Source organism: Puma concolor, chromosome A2 (genome assembly GCF_028749965.1).
Source record: "Puma concolor isolate L17-30 chromosome A2, mPumCon1.1.hap2, whole genome shotgun sequence".
Classification (NCBI taxonomy): domain Eukaryota; kingdom Metazoa; phylum Chordata; class Mammalia; order Carnivora; family Felidae; genus Puma; species Puma concolor.
Window position 1 is genome coordinate 163592790 of NC_141668.1, and position 15558 is coordinate 163608347.

The 15558-nt window shown below is 54.2% G+C and overlaps 1 protein-coding gene across 9 annotated transcripts in view; it reads left to right on the forward strand.

Annotated features, from left to right (window-relative positions):
• KANK2 (KN motif and ankyrin repeat domains 2) overlaps window positions 1-15558 on the forward strand; it is a 28329-nt gene that overhangs the window by 11343 nt on the left and 1428 nt on the right. For 5 of the 9 annotated variants that reach the window (XM_086699055.1, XM_086699051.1, XM_086699056.1 and 2 more), the window contains exons 5-14: window positions 3020-3187; window positions 3286-3388; window positions 4582-4821; window positions 5311-5398; window positions 5958-6177; window positions 6569-6711; window positions 8865-9065; window positions 9144-9233; window positions 9570-9656; window positions 11222-13353. In XM_086699055.1, the coding sequence (XP_086555181.1) occupies window positions 3020-3187; window positions 3286-3388; window positions 4582-4821; window positions 5311-5398; window positions 5958-6177; window positions 6569-6711; window positions 8865-9065; window positions 9144-9233; window positions 9570-9650 (1334 nt within the window). In that variant the 3' untranslated portion in view covers window positions 9651-9656; window positions 11222-13353. Of the gene's footprint in view, window positions 1-3019; window positions 3188-3285; window positions 3389-4581; window positions 4822-5310; window positions 5399-5957; window positions 6178-6568; window positions 6712-8864; window positions 9066-9143; window positions 9234-9569; window positions 9657-11221; window positions 13354-15558 lie in introns of those variants that run through there. The other 4 variants (XM_086699052.1, XM_086699059.1, XM_086699057.1 and 1 more) reach the window with 4 other exon arrangements.

Genomic DNA, 15558 nt, shown 5'->3' on the forward strand with positions numbered 1-15558 from the left:
CGGACCGCGAGATCATGACCTGGCTGAAGTCGGACGCTTAACCGACTGTGCCACCCAGGCGCCCCCCATCTTACCCATTTTTAAGCGTCCAGTTCAGTGGCATTAAGCTCATTCACACTGTTGTGCAGCCCTCCCCGCCACCCGTCTCTAGAACCTTTCCATCCTCCCAAACTGAAACTCTGTCCCCGTGGAACGCTAACTCCCCACCCCCTCCACCCCCCATCTACTTCCTGTCTCTGTGAACGTGACTCCTCTAAGGACCTCACATCAATGGAATCATACAATATCTATGCTCTGGTGACTGGCTCATTTCACTGAGCAGAAAGTTGTTTCCCCTGATCTTTCGACCCTCCCTGGTATTTAAACGAGGAGTCCTGAGTTTGGGGCAGACACTGACATTGGGAACTGACCCATCTGCCTCCTGACCCATCCCGCTTCGCCACGTAGTGTGTTTGTTTGTTTGATATGAATGTGTTGATAGAGCTTAAAAAAAGAAATCAGGAGATTCACATAAAAACCTAGAGGTGCGCTTCGGTTCCCCACAGGGGTTCAGGCCATGACTCCGGAATCGGCCTGGCCTGGCCACACCCTGGGCTGGGGTGCCATCAGACACGTTTGTGGCCGAGTGTCTCATCGGGTCTCCGTGTTGCTTGTACTGACTATTTACTCTCTGTTCTTAAATCCAGTGGAGTGTTAGGGACTTGAGGAGGTAGTTACTGTCCAAAAAAATTTTAGCTGTTAAAGGGAATTAGAAGGAATTGGTCTGTAGAGCCCATGACCTGTGGTAGCAAGGGGACGACCTGGGGAAGTGGGGACAGGAAAGCCATCTGACCTGGGGGGACCTGAGCCGGTTGTGAGATGGGGATGCTCAACGTGGCACTTTGTTAAAAAATTTTTAGGGGTGCCTGGGTAGCTCAGTCGGTTAAGCGTTGACTTTGGCTCAGGTCATGATCTCACGGCTTGTGAGTTCGAGCCCCATGTCAGGCTCTGTGCTGTCACCTCGGAGCCTGGAGCCTTGTTCGGATTCTGTGTCTCCCTGTCTCTGCCCTTCCCCTGCTCATGCTCTCTCTCTCTCTCTTTCTCAAAAATAAATAAAACATTAAAAAAATTGAAAACTTTTTAAATTTAATGTAATTTAATATCTTAATTATTTTTTTATTTGAGAGAGAGAGCACGCGCGCATGTGCACACAGGGGAGTGGGCAGAGGAAGAGAGAGAGAGAGAGAGAGAGAGAATCCTAAGCAAGCAGCCTCCATGCTCAGTGAGGAGCCCAACTCGGGGCTTGATCCCACAACCCTGGGATTGTGACCTGAGCGGAAATCAGGAGTCGGGCACTCAACCGAGCCACCCACGCACCCCCAAAGTGGCACTTTTCTTCCTGCTTGGCTCTAGGCTGGTGATCCAAGCCTGGATCTCCCTGCCACCCCCACCCCCAGATGGGCAGTTGGGCACCCTTGGGACTGAGGGCGCACAGAGTCACCTTTGTCCTCTGGCCAACCTGGGTGGGTTTTTGTTTTTTTTTTAATTGTGATAACATATGTGTAATATAAAACTTACCATCTTACCCATTTTAAAGTGTCCGGTTCAGGGGCACCTGGGTGGCTCAGTCGGTTAAGGGTCAGACTCTTGATTTTGGCTCAGGTGGTGATCTCATGGTCATGAGATCGCCTGCTTGGGATTCTTTCTCTGCCCCTCCCCTGCTCCTTTTCTCTCTCTCTCTCTGCCTCCCTCCCTCTCAAAATAAATAAATAAGCATTTAAATAAATAAATTAGCAAAGTGTCCAGTTCAGTGGCCCTAAGCACGCTCACGCTGGTATGTAACTGTCTCCATCACTCATTTCCAGAATATTTTAATCTTCCTGAACTGAAAATCGGTCCAGATGGGGTTTTAATTTTTATTTTCTAATGACCTGTATTGTTTCTTTTTCCTGATGGCCGAAGTGTCTGTTTCCTGCTTAAAGGTCAGAAGAAAGGAGCTGTGACATCCATAACACAGCCTTGCTTTCGTTAAAATGATAATACATCTTGGGGCGCCCCAGTGGCTTAGTTAAGCATCTGACTCTTAGTTTCAGCTCAGACCATGATCCCCGTTTCCTGAGTCCGAGCCCCACATCGGGTTCTATGCTGACCGTGCAGAGCCTACTTGAGATTCTCCCTCCCTCTCTGTCCCTCCCCTGCTAGCACCCTCTTGGTCTTTCTCGAAAATAAGTAATAACTGAAACACTTAAAGGGCGCCTGGGTGGCTGAGTCTGTTAAGCACCCGACTTCGTCTCAGGTCACGATCTCGTGGTTTGTGGGTTCGAGCCCTGCATCGGGCTCTGTGCTGGCAGCTCGGAGCCTGGAGCCTGCTTCGGATTCTGTGTCTCCCTCTCTCTCTGCTCCTCCCCCACTAATGCTCTCTCTCTCTCTCTCTCAACGATAAATAAACATTGAAATTTTTTTTAAATCTTATCGAAATAGTGTTTACAATTCTCTTGGGTTAACAAATGACCCTCGAGCACTATACAGGCGTTGTTCTAAGCCTCTTCCCCCCAAATTACTGTCTTCAGTCTGCACAACGACGCCATGGTGGAGGAAATGTCATTCTTCCGAGGCACAGGGAGGTTAAGTGACTTACCTGAGGTCACACAGTTTGTTCCTGGGAGATTCGAGTTCCTACCAAGACTGCGACTCTTGGCTGTGACCAAACCTTGTTTCCAGACAACCCTCAGTGTGATGGGGGCGGGGGGGGGGGGGGTCACAAGCCAGGATTGCAGAGTGACAGCATCTTCTGTGTCCCTGACCAGCTACCAGCACCGGCAAGAGGCCGGTGTCGGAGTCAGATTCTGTCGCTCATTCCCTGGGTGACCTCAGGCAACCCTCTGTGCCTCAGTTTCCTCATCTCTGACGATCCGGATCTCCCGGACTGGGAGGATTTGACCAGGCAACACCGGCATTAGCCCACGGGGCGTGTGACTCCGTGGAGGCCACCGTTATTCCCCTGTTATCCTCAGTGACACCTCTTTCCCTGCCTCTCCAGGTCTCCCACAGGCCCCTGCGGAGTCATCCTCGTCGCCCCCAGGGGTGGTGGCCACGTCCCTGGCACAGCCTGAGAAGAAGGCAGGTGGAGCGCTCGCCCGCGAAGCTGCCAACTCGGAGCCCACCAGGCAGGCAGCCTCGTGCGAGTCCGCGGAGGCGGGGGGCGCAGGTGAGTGAGGGTGGCCGTCGCTGGGGACGGGGCACTGGAGGCCCCAGGGCACAGGGTCTGGCTGCGGGAGATTCTTAAGGCACCGCCCGTCCCCCCAGGCGAGCCCCCGGCTGGCGTGCGGTCCATCATGAAGCGCAAAGAGGAGCCCGCGGACCCCCCAGCCCACCGGAGGAGCCTGCAGTTTGTGGGGGTCAATGGCGGGTGAGAGGAGCGCCCGCCCCACACCCCCGCCCTCCCTCAGCTCCTCCCTTCCTGTTCGTCGTCGGAGAACGCACCCTGGTCTAGGCCCCTTAGGCTCCTTTAACCACGGCGGTTAGACGGCTGGGGACCCTGAGGCCCCTGGAGGCCGAATGCCTTGCTGGAGCTCACACAGCGACCGCGTGTCTGCCCGGTGGCCAGGCTTCCGAGCCTGTGCTGTAACCGCTGCTCCACGCTGCTCCAGTGCTGGACTCGGCGTCCTGCCCCAATGGTGCTCCCAATCCACTGGGGCCTCGGGCAGTTCCCACACCGTGCGGTTGGAGCCCTGATAGGGGGTGGGGACCCTTAGAGCCGTATGGGAGTGTTGGGGGAGGCGCCGATGTCCCCTGGGAAGTCACTGAAGGCGGGGCCGCAGGTGCTAGCAAGGTGAAGAGTGGGGGCTGGGAGGCACTCCTGCGGGTGGGCACAGCCTGGATAAAGGCTCAGAGGTGGGAGGAAGCAGTGACTGTGCCTGAGAAGCAGGAGGTGGGGTGCCTGGGTGGCTCCGTTGCTAAGCATCCAACTCTTGACTTGGGCTTGGGTCACAATCTCACGGTTCATTAGTTTGAGCTGCCCCCCCCCCCCCCCCCTCCCCGTTGGGCCCTACCCCGACAGCACAGAGCCTGCTTGGGATTCTGTCTCCCTCTCTCTCGGCCCCCTCCCCTGCTTGCTCTCTATCTCTCTTTCAAATTAAACTTAAAAAAAAAAAAAAAAGCAAGATGCATAGGACGTGGTAGAGACAGGGATGATTTGGGGACTCGAATGCCAGGCCCAAAAGTTTAGACTCTGTCCAGAGGCAGCAAGTAGCACAAGTGGGTCCTGTTTGCAGGGGTGAGGGTCTGAAGCCATTGCATAAGGGGTAAAGGGGGAAGAGGTACTGAGGAGTAGAAGGTGACAAGCAGTGTTTCTCCCTGACCCACCCCAAGCACGATCACAGTCAGAGCTAGTGTCTGTTGAGTGCCCACTGTGTGCCAGGTCAGGTGCTGTAGGGCACATCCCTGCGACCCCGGGAGGTTGTTACTGCCACTATTCCCATTTAACAGATGGGGAAACCAAGGCCCAGAGCGGTCCAGTAGTCAGAGCCCTGTGCCCCTCCCCTGCCACGTCCTGTTCCATCCTGTGATGTCTCCCCAACTCCGCCCATCCTTCCTTCGCAGATACGAGTCCTCCTCGGAGGACTCCAGCACAGCAGAGAACTTCTCAGACAACGAGAGCACAGAGAACGAGGCCGCGGGACCAGAGGAGAGGGTTCCAAGTGTGGCCGAAGCCCCCCAGCTCAGGCCCTCGGGGACAGCGGTGGCCAAGACCGGCCAGGAGGAGTGCCAGCCATCTCGGGAGCCTCAGCATGTGCTGGTGGAGGAGGGGGTGTCAGGAGCGAATGCAGAGGAGGAGATCCGGTCAGTTTTCTTGGGGGAGGAGGGGGGGACTCAGGGCAAGGTGGGTGACCTCTGCCTCAGATTTCACCATTCGTGCCCTCTGAGGGAACCTCCCATCGGTCATGCACACCTTAGTCTGAATTAATGAACAAGCATTTTCTCCCGGTCATCTGAAGGTCTGTAGGCTTTGATAAAGGGCCTGATAGGGGCCATTTGGGCTGTTGGGGGTTAGAATTTAAGGGACAGGCAAAGTTTGTCGTAAAGCACCCCACTCTCTTTGGGACAGATGCGCCACCTGCCTGTCCTGTTTGTGTCTTTTTTCTCTCCCTCCACTGGGGAAAAATCTGCCCTGGGGAGAAGATTTTCTATCCACCACTGCCCACTTGGAATAAACTTTGGCCTGTTTATCGACTTCCTCTTGGGATCTGCGTGCTCCCCATGTCTGGGGTCACCTAGGAGGCTGAGGTGAGTGCTCCCAAGATAAACTCCCCTCTTGTCTGTCCCTGGCAGGATGGAACTAAGCCCCGACCTCATCTCAGCCTGCCTGGCCCTGGAAAAGTATCTGGACAACCCCAATGCCCTCAGTGAGCGGGAGCTGGTACGATGGGGTCCCGGGGCCCCTCGACCCCCACCCCAGCTTCTCCCCATCTGCATGGTCTCCCGGTACCTGCTTCAAGGGGATGCCAGAATCCAAGTCGAGAGCTAGGGGGGTTGTGGGGGTTGGTACTCGAGTCACGGGCCTTGAAGAGGGGCCAGGGTCGGGGGAGGGGCCGAGGACGGTCCCCTGCTAGCACTCCTGGCCTCTGGTTCCTGTTCTTTGGGGGGTTGAAGGGAGGCGCTGCCGCATTTCACTTTTGGGTGTCCGTACCTGCCTCTAAAGACCACGTACCCGGGATAGAGACGCTCACGCCCTCCTCGGGGGCACATCTGGGACTGGAACGTCTACTTCCCATTAGGGTCCTTGTCCCGGCTAGGGGCGCGTGCTTTCTAGCCGAGGGGGCTCACCTGGGGAGGGTTGTCCCCACTTGTCCTTCAGGCTCTGGGTCCGGGTGCGGGTGTCCACGTGCGCCCTCCCATCCTGGGACTCCGTCTGGGGGCGGTGGGGAGCGGGCCGCCGCCGCCCTCAGACCCCTCTCCTCCCCGCCCCCCGTGTCCAGAAAGTGGCCTACACCACGGTGCTACAGGAGTGGCTGCGTCTGGCCTGCCGCAGCGACGCCCACCCTGAGCTTGTGCGGCGCCACCTGGTCACGTTCCGGGCCATGTCGGCGCGGCTGCTGGACTACGTGGTCAACATCGCCGACGGCAATGGCAACACCGCTCTACACTACTCCGTGTCCCACGCCAACTTCCCCGTGGTGCGGCAGCTGCTGGACAGCGGTGAGTCCGTGGGGCAGGACGAGGGGGCCCCGGGCAAGCAAGGGGGGCCCCGGCGGCTATCCTGGTCTCATGGTCTGATGGGGGAGACGCTGTCTTCCCTGTCTGGTAGAGGAGACACCACCCAGCTCGTCTGATGGAGGAGACACAGTCCCCCTCCTAGAAGTCCCTCATCTAATGGGGTGGCATGGTGGAGGGGGAGACTGTGGGGCGGGATGGGGCTCTCGGCCTGGAAAAAGGGAGGAATCCGGGCACAGCTGGACTGTGGGGGGTGGGGGGGGTGTTGCCTGTTTCTCACAGACCCGCCCCCAGTTTTGAGGCAGGCCTGGCCGGGATCAGTGGGGTCTGATGGCTCATGTCCTCCTTGCCAACCCCCCCCCCCACCCCCCGCCAGGCGTCTGCCAGGTGGACAAGCAGAACCGCGCTGGCTACAGCCCCATCATGCTCACTGCCCTGGCCACTCTGAAGACCCAGGACGACCTCGAGACCGTGTTGCAGCTCTTCCGGCTCGGAGATGTCAATGCCAAAGCCAGCCAGGTATAAGACCCCTCAGTGCTGCAGACCCAGGCGGCCCTTCCCGCTCACTAAGTCCTGGCTGTGCACCAAGCCCAGACTTGGTCTCATTCCGTGCCCAGGGGGAGAATCCCCCCTCCACAGGACAAGGACACTGGGGCTCAGAGAAGCGCTCATTTCCTCAAGGTCGGACTAGAGGAGGTGGGATTTGAACCCAGATCTAGGTCTAGAACCCCATCCTTAATGACCTGCCTGCCAGGCTGCCTCTGATACAGGGCCTTGCGGCGGAGACGGGGCAGGGTGTGTGGGAGGGATCCTCCACCTTTCTTAAAGCGACAGCATCCCACATCCTGCTTGGTAATTCATTGGGCGGCTGCTGGGCGCCGGGGACTCAAATGGTGGACAGGCAGGCACAGAGCCCGCCCTCCTGAAGCCCCCTAGCCAGCCTGGAGCTCTGGGAACTGAGAGCGTTCCAGGCAGCACAGAGGCTTGGGGCGGATTTGGACTCGGGGGCTGCAGAAAGCCACTGGGGGCATTTAACCACAGCAGTGGCATGGCCGGCTTTCTGATTTAAAACGTCCCTTCGGCTGCATGTTGGGGAGCAGAAGTCGGGAGAGCATGGAGGTGACTGGAGTGAGGACCGGTGTCTGGGCAGAGGGAGTAGCCAGGACTCCATGGGGACAGCAAGAAAGGGAGGGATTTGCAACAGCCCGAATACAGTAAGGAGAGAGGAGAGGAACAGGGTGCTGTCATGGGGCAGAATGACAGCAGACCCTGCTTGCTTTTTTATTGATTTAGCTTTTCTTTAAAAACAAAATTTCAGTGGTTTACTTATTTTACCTGAGGTGGAATTCACACGAGGTTATCCCTTTTAGGGGCGCCTGGCTGACTCAGTGGGCAGAGCATGTGACTTGATCTTGGGGTCGTGAGTTTGAGCCCTACGTTGGGGGTAGAGTTTACTTCAAAAAAAAGAGGGGGGCGCACCTGGGCGGCTCAGTCAGTTAAGCATCTGACTTCGGCTCAGGTCACGATCTCACGATTTGTGAGTTCGAGCCCCACATCGGGCTCTGTGCTGATGGCTCAGAGCCTGGAGCCTGCTTCAGATTCTGTGTTTCCCTCTCTCTCTGACCCTCCCCTGCTCACACTCTCTCTCTCTCTCTCCAAAATAAATAAACATTAAAAAAAGACTATCCCTTTTAAAGTACACAATCCAGTGGCATTTTGTGCATTCGCAGTGTTGTACAACCATCACCTCTATCTACTTCCAGAACATTCTTATCATCCCCCAAAGGAAACACTGCGCCATGAGCTGTCGCTTCCCAACTCCCTCCCCCTGCTCCTGGAAACCACCGGTCTGCTTTCTATCTCTACGGATTTACCAATTCTGGATATTTTGTATAAATAGAATCGCATAGTATGTGTTCTTTTGCGTCTGGCTCCTTTCACTGAGCGTAATATTTCCAAGGTTCATCACGGGGCAGTGCGCATCAGTACTCCGTTTCTTCCTAAGGCTAATATTCTTTAGTATGGGTATACCACAGTTTCTTTTTCTGCTCATCCGCTAATGAACATGGATTTTTTATTTTAATTTTTAATGTTTATTTGTTTTTGAGAGAGAGAGAGAGAGCACGAGCAGGGGAGGGTCAGAGAGAGAGAGGGAGACACAGAATCTGAAGCAGGCTCCAGGCTCCAAGCTGTCAGCACAGAGCCCAACGCGGGGCTCGAACTCACAAACCGTGAGGTGACGACCTGAGCCAGAGTCAGGCGCTTAATTGACTGAGCCACCCAGGTGCCCCAACATTGATTTGATTTTTACTGAGGCTTAGCTGACATACAGAAAAGCATAGAAATCTTAGCTCAATAAATTTTTACATATATTTACACCCGGGAGCTAGGAACCTGCTTTAGTTGGGGTTTGGGTTGGGTAGGCAAATAACAACTCCCAGGAGAGGAAACATTTAAGCCGAGATGTGAGGGATGAGAAGGAGACAGCAGGAGGAGGAGGAGGGGACCAGCCAGTGCAAAGGCCCAGTGGTGGGAGGGATTGTTTGAGATCTAGAAGGAGGCCAGCAAGTAGAGATCCTGTTAACATCACCGTACTCGGGAACCATGGAAGGTTCCAGAGCAAGGGTGCCCGGGATGACATGGTCCTTAAGCCTGTTCCTTGCCCTACCCAGGCGGGGCAGACGGCCCTCATGCTGGCGGTCAGCCACGGGCGGGTGGATGTGGTCAAAGCCCTGCTGGCCTGTGAAGCGGACGTCAATGTCCAGGATGATGACGGTTCCACGGCCCTGATGTGCGCCTGTGAGCACGGCCACAAGGAGATCACGGGGCTCCTGCTGGCTGTGCCCAGCTGCGACATCTCGCTCACTGACCGCGTGAGTCCCCACCCAGGGGCACCCCAGGGAGGGCAGGAGCACAGCTCAGGGCCTCATCACAGCAGTGGATCTTTACAGGACGGGAGCACAGCTTTGATGGTGGCCTTGGACGCGGGGCAGAGTGAAATTGCATCCATGCTGTACTCCCGCATGAACATCAAGTGCTCGGTGAGTGCCAACCCCTGGACGCTGTGGGCGGTGGGGGGCTTTGGGAAGGCACAAGCGGTTACAAAGGGCTGACGCTGTATGGGGCCCGTGCCAAGGACTTAAGAGTCATCTGCTTGGTGAACCTCCCTGGTGCCCCCATGAGGAAATGAGGTGTGGACAGCGGAGACCAAGTAACAGCATTCGAACCTGGATCTGTCTCGAGCCAAATGCATGCTCTTAATCCCCATTCACTCATTCGAGAAATACTTACAGAGCACCAATCGCATGACACATCCTGCTTTAGGCCCTGGCAGTCATAGCCCTGAGCCAAACAGGAAACCGTTTCTGCCCTCACAGAGCAGGCGTCGTAGTCAGATACACAATACACAAGACGACGTATCAGAGCCAGGTGATGGTAACTGCCGGAAAGAAATCTAAAACAAGGTTAGAGGGGCATGGAGAGATGGGGAGCTGTTGAGGAAGTGAAGGAGCGAGTCGTGTGGCTGTCCAGGCAGATGGAACAGCCCGTGCAAAGGCCCTGAGGCGGGAGCATGCCTGGTGTGTTTGAGGAGCATCGAGGGCCCCAGTGGGAGGCGGGGAGAGCAGGGAGGGGACACCAGAGATCACGCAGGACCTTGTGGGCCACGGTGAGGATTTTTGGTTTTTATTTGAAGCGTGTCAGTGTATCAAAGGCCTTGAGATGTCTCACTGTAAAGAAACCCAGTTGGGGTCTAACTTGGCATTTTCCTTATTTGACCACACAAGCCAGGGTTTTTAAGAAATCATGCCTGTTAGCAAAACACTCTCTGAAAGCCTAACAGGAAGATAATTTTGATACTCATTGTAGCGTGAGTGTCTGATGGAAGAGACGAGCTCTCCAGTCTGATGGTCTGTCCTCTGAATGCCTCTCAGGCATGATTTCTTGAACCCTCCACGATAGCCTGATTATGCTGCATAAAGTCGTTATTACTTCCATTTTTCAGGTGGGGAAGCTGAGGCTTAGCATGGTTCCATCCCTGGCCCAAGGTCTCACAGATCAGAAGGGGTGGAGGCCCTGGAGTCCCTCTGACTCCAGACCTTGGGCGGGAAACTCCCCGCTCCCTCCTCCTCACTCCTGCCTCACACTTGGCCTCCCTGAGGCGCGTCTGGGGCCTGGTTCGAGGGTGGCGCGGTGGCCGTTGAGCGCAGTGATCCCCCAAACAGCCATCTGTCTCCCACGTGACTTCCAGATTCTCCCTGAGGCTCTAGGTTTTTCCAGCTTCATTCCCCAGGGTGTCAGGACACCTGGGACTCCTTTGTGGCGCTCAGGGCGTCACCTGGGGAAGAGCTCTGGGCCTCAGTTTCCTCACCTGGAACATGGGGGTGATAGGAGCAGGTGATGTCCTGTTGGGTGATGTGCGGTCCTGCTCCCAGGGACCCCTGGGGGACAAGCCCCAGTCATCCACCACCATCCATCTGGACCACTGCCACTGGCTCCACCCTGGTGCCCCGGCTCCCGCCCTCACTGCCACCTCCAGTCTGTTCTCCCCACAGCAGCCAGAGGTCACCGTGAACACCCAAGTGAGGGTACAGCCCTCTGTGGCTGTCACCCTACTTGGAGAAAAGGCCAAAGTCATCCCCAAAGCCCACCAAGCCCTGCGTGACTACCCTCACCACGCCCCACTCTCCTTCCTCTCCCTCTTTGCTCAGTCTGCTTGGCCAGTAGCCGCTGCTGCTGCCTCAGGGCCTTTGCATTTGCGGTTTCCTGTGCCGGAGTGCTCCACATCACTGCGCCCTGCAAGTCCCCGTCCCTGCCTGCCTGCTCTCTACTTTCATTCCCCTCCACCCCTTATCTGTGATGAAAATCCTCCTCTGCATTCGTATGCTTCTCTGAACGTCACCTCCTTGAGGCCAAGGGACCAAGTCCCACCTTGTCCGCTCACCTCAGCCACAGGGCCAGCCAACAAAGTTGGCGCCTTGTAGGCATCCGAAACGATGCCAAACAAAAGGAATTCTGCTTCTTGTTTCAGTTTGCCCCGATGTCAGATGACGAAAGTCCTGCGTCATCCTCTGCCGAAGAGTAGCCGGGAGGGAGGCCCAGGGGGGGGGCCAGCCAGCCCCAGAGTGAACCGTCCCTCCTCCCTCGTCTCCTCCCTCCTCCCTCGCCGGCACCCCCCCATACCCACCAAGGCCCGAGTCACAAAGGCAAGTGGGATTTTCTTCTGCTTCCCAGGAGGAGCCCCCAACAGCAACATGACTCCAGCTTTATAGCGGGTTTTTCCTGGTACACCAGTTCAAAGCAGCCGCGGTGCAGACCGGAGCTAAATTCTTACATAAATTGGCGCCAGCGGCCGAGGCCGGGGCGTGGGTTTATGAAGAACGTTGAGAACAATCAACTGACAATTACGGACGGAGGAGGGCGAAAGGGAAAAATACTGTATTTTTGAATCATTGGGGGGGGGGTGGGGGTGGGAATCGTATTACTTGTTGCCAGATCTGAAAGTCACTGGAATCGCATAGTTTCATTTTAATCCTGAATGTTGTTACGCACGGGTCACGTCCGGAGTGGCTTCACGCCCCCCTCGCACGCCCCACGTTTAATTGTCTGGTATATAATAGTGTTTTGTCCACTACCCCCTGCCCCCCGCCCTGCCCTCCCCAGACAGCTTTCTTGGGGGGGAACTGTCTTCTGGTCTCTTCGCAAAACAGATTCTGTCCTTGTCCCCCAGGGCAGGGAGCTCAGTCCTTTTTGTTCTGCTGTCTCGCTGCCACTGCCTGCGTCACCCCCAGTCAAGTGGGGGGGGGCGGCGGGGCGTCTCAGGACCCCGCGGCCGAGACATCGAGAGATCACCCAGAAATCCGTCCCCTCCACGCGTGGAGGCCCTGGCAAATACTAATTTTCCTAGAAAATCCTTCAGACCTGGGGACTCAGGAAATGAATCCGGTTCCCAGAGCAGCTGTTTGAGTCCCCGGGCTTAGAACCCTGGTAGCGGGCCGTCCTCATCCTCCCCAGACTCCACAATTTCTCCCCGCAAAGGGGGCAAAAAAAAAGACAAAACAGGACATGTACTTGCTGGCAGAACACAGGGCAAGCTCCAGAAACTCCATGTGCACACAATTAAAAGTTGGCTGCCCCCCTGAGGGCTCCCAGTGCAAACTTAAAGAGACAGGGCTTTGCCGAAAACCAAACAAGGGCCAGCTGGGGGGGGGGGGGGGGGGTTGTGTGGTTTTTTTTTTTTTCCCCCCCAACAACCTATAGGCTTTCCGGAGCTGCCTGGAACAGAGCCTGCTGGAAATAGGGCTCTCCAGACACACGCAGTTTCCTTCATGGCCTGTTTTGTCCTCAGAATCTCCACATAGTTTTCTTTCCAGTTCCTTCCTTTTGTGAACAACAACAACAACAACAACAATAAAAGGGGGGGGAGGGGTTCCGAGCCTTGAGAAGTTAAGTGCCTCATGACAGGGAGTAAGATCCCTGGCTGATAGGTGTCTTGTCCTCTCTTGTCCGCTTCTGTCCGCTCGGCCCATGAGCGCTCGCTCGTGGTCATTCAGTAAAGCAGAGCGCTGGCTTCTCGCCTACAGAGGTAGGCTTCTTGGCTTGATGGAGTCTGGCTTGCTTTGATTTTGACTGAAGGGAGGTACCTAAGACAAAAGAGTTTAGATGGTTGAAGGAGACACCCTAGATTGTGCGTGTGTGCTGTGTGCGTGTGTGCGTGTGTGTGTGCGCGCGTGTGCACTGGAGAGAAAACAAAACCAAAGCCTACTGGGGACAACTGCTGGTGTCTGACAGAAGGCCACAACTTTGGGCAGCTTTGAGAAGCGGGACACAAGTTGTGTACCTGCGCGTCTGGCCCCGGAGCCAGCAGTATGGTCAAGCGAAGCTCCTAGAAGCAGCTCATCGACGCCGCTCCCCAGATAAGTCCATATTTATCCCTGCTTTCCCTTCTCCCCTCTCCCCCTACCCATTGGGCTTGGTATGCTAGGCTACAGGGACATCCCGCCTCTGTCCCCTGTTCTCCTGTCACGTGTATTCATGACCTTTAACTTCACTTCCCGACCACGGTACGTCCATAAAGACAGTATTACACTTAAATGAAGTATTCCTTTTTATAATCGTTTTTTAGAAGGTAAAGGAATTTAATAAAGCCACTTTATGATAATATCCATGCATCAGTGTCTGGTCTTTGGTTCACTGTATTCCTCTTTAAGTTTTTTTTATTTTATTTTATTTCTTATTTTTTAAATTTACATCCAAATTAGTTAGCATCTAGTGCAACAATGATTTCAGGAGTAGATTCCTTAGTGCCCCTGACCCATTTATCCCATCCCCCCCTCCCACAACCCCTCCCGTCACCCTCAGTTTGTTCTCCATATTTATGAGTCTCTTCTGTTTTGTCCCCCTCCGTTTTTATCTTATTTTTGTTTCCCTTCCCTTATGTTCATCTGTTTTGTCTCTTAAAGTCCTCATAGGAGTGAAGTCATATGATTTTTTGTCTTTCTCTGACTAATTTCACTTAGCATAATACCCTCCAGTTCCATCCACGTAGTTGCAAATGGCAAGATTTCGTTCTTTCTGATTACTGAGTAATACTCCATTGTGTATATATCCCACATCTTCTTTATCCATTCATCCATCGATGGACATTTGGGCTCTTTCCATACTTGGGCTATTGTTGATAGTGCTGCTGTAAACATTAGGATGCATGTGTCCCTTCGAAACAAGCACACCTGTATCTCGTGGATAAATGCCTCATAGTGCAATGGCTGGGTCATAGGGTAGTTCTATTTTTAGTTTTTTTTTTTTTTTTTTTCAACTTTTTTTTTAAATTTATTTTTGGGACAGAGAGAGACAGAGCATGAATGGGGGAGGGGCAGAGAGAGAGGGAGACACAGAATCGGAAACAGGCTCCAGGCTCTGAGCCATTAGCCCAGAGCCCGACGCGGGGCTCGAACTCCCGGACCGCGAGATCATGACCTGGCTGAAGTCGGACACCCAACCGACTGCGCCACCCAGGCGCCCCTATTTTTAGTTTTTTGAGGAACCTCCAGACTGTTTTCCAGAGTGGCTGCACCAGCTTGCATTCCCAGGGAATCCTCTTTAAGCTTTAAAATAGATCGCTTTTTAGGGGCACCTGGGTGGCTCAGTTGGTTGAGCATCTGACTCTTGGTTTCGGCTCAGGTCACGATCTCACAGTTTGAGAGTTTGAGCCTTGAGTCGGGCTCTGTGCTAAGCGTGGTGCCTACTTATGATCCTCTCCCTCTACCCTTCTCCCCTGCTTGTGCTCTCTCTCAAATAAATAAGAGGGGCGCCTGGGTGGCTCAGTTAAGTGTCTGACTTCAGCTCAGGTCATGATCTCAAGGTTGGTGAGATCAAGCCCCACATCGGGCTCTGTGCTGTCAGTGGAGAGCCTGCTTGAGACCCTCTGTCTCCCTCTGTCTCTGCCCCTTCCCCAATCGTGCTTTCTCTCTCTCAAAAATAAAGAAACATTTAAATATTTGAAAATAAATAAGCAATAGGGGCGCCTGGGTGGCTCAGTTGGTTAAGCGTCCGACTTCGGCTCAGGTCGTGACCTCACGGTTTGTGGGTTCGAGCCCCGTGTTGGGCTCTGTGCTGACAGCTCAGAGCCTGGAGCCTCCTTCAGATTCTGTGCCTTCCTCTCTCTGCCCCACCCCCACTCATGCTCTGTTTCTCTCTGTCTCAAAAAATAAACATAAAAAGAAAGAAAGGGGCTCATTTTAGTGTTCAAGGCAACAGGAAAGTCACAGTAAATTCCCTTTGCTCTGCACTACACAGGCACTGTCCCAAGTGGCTATTTCCATTTATTTATTTAAAGTTGTTTATTTTTTTTTATTTTGAGACAGAGAGCAAGCAGGGGAGGGGCAGAGAGAGGGAGAGAGAGAAGGAATCCCAAGCAGGCTCCACATTGTCAGCGCAGAGCTTGATGTGGAGCTTGAACCTATGAACTGTGAGATCATGACCCGAACTGAAATCAACAATCGGACCCTTAACCCACCGAGTGCCTGCCCCTATTTCCACTTAAACATAAATATGTCTGCATGTGTCTATTTCCATTGAAATATAAATGAGTTATAGTAAATTTGTGCCCAATAGCCACAAGCACCTGGCGGCAGTTGTATTGAGCTGCAGAAATCCAATGCATTGCCACTGTTACAAGAGGTTTTAATGGACACCCACCGTGAAGACTTCAGAAAAAATCTTTACTCATTGTTTTCCTTGTGACAAAACAATTCATAGTCATTGTAAAAGGCAAAATTCTAAAACTACAGAAATGTTTAGCACGGTGGAAGGTGCAACAAAATCCCCCTTGAAAAAAAATTGGGGCGCCTGAGTGGCTCGGTCGGTGGA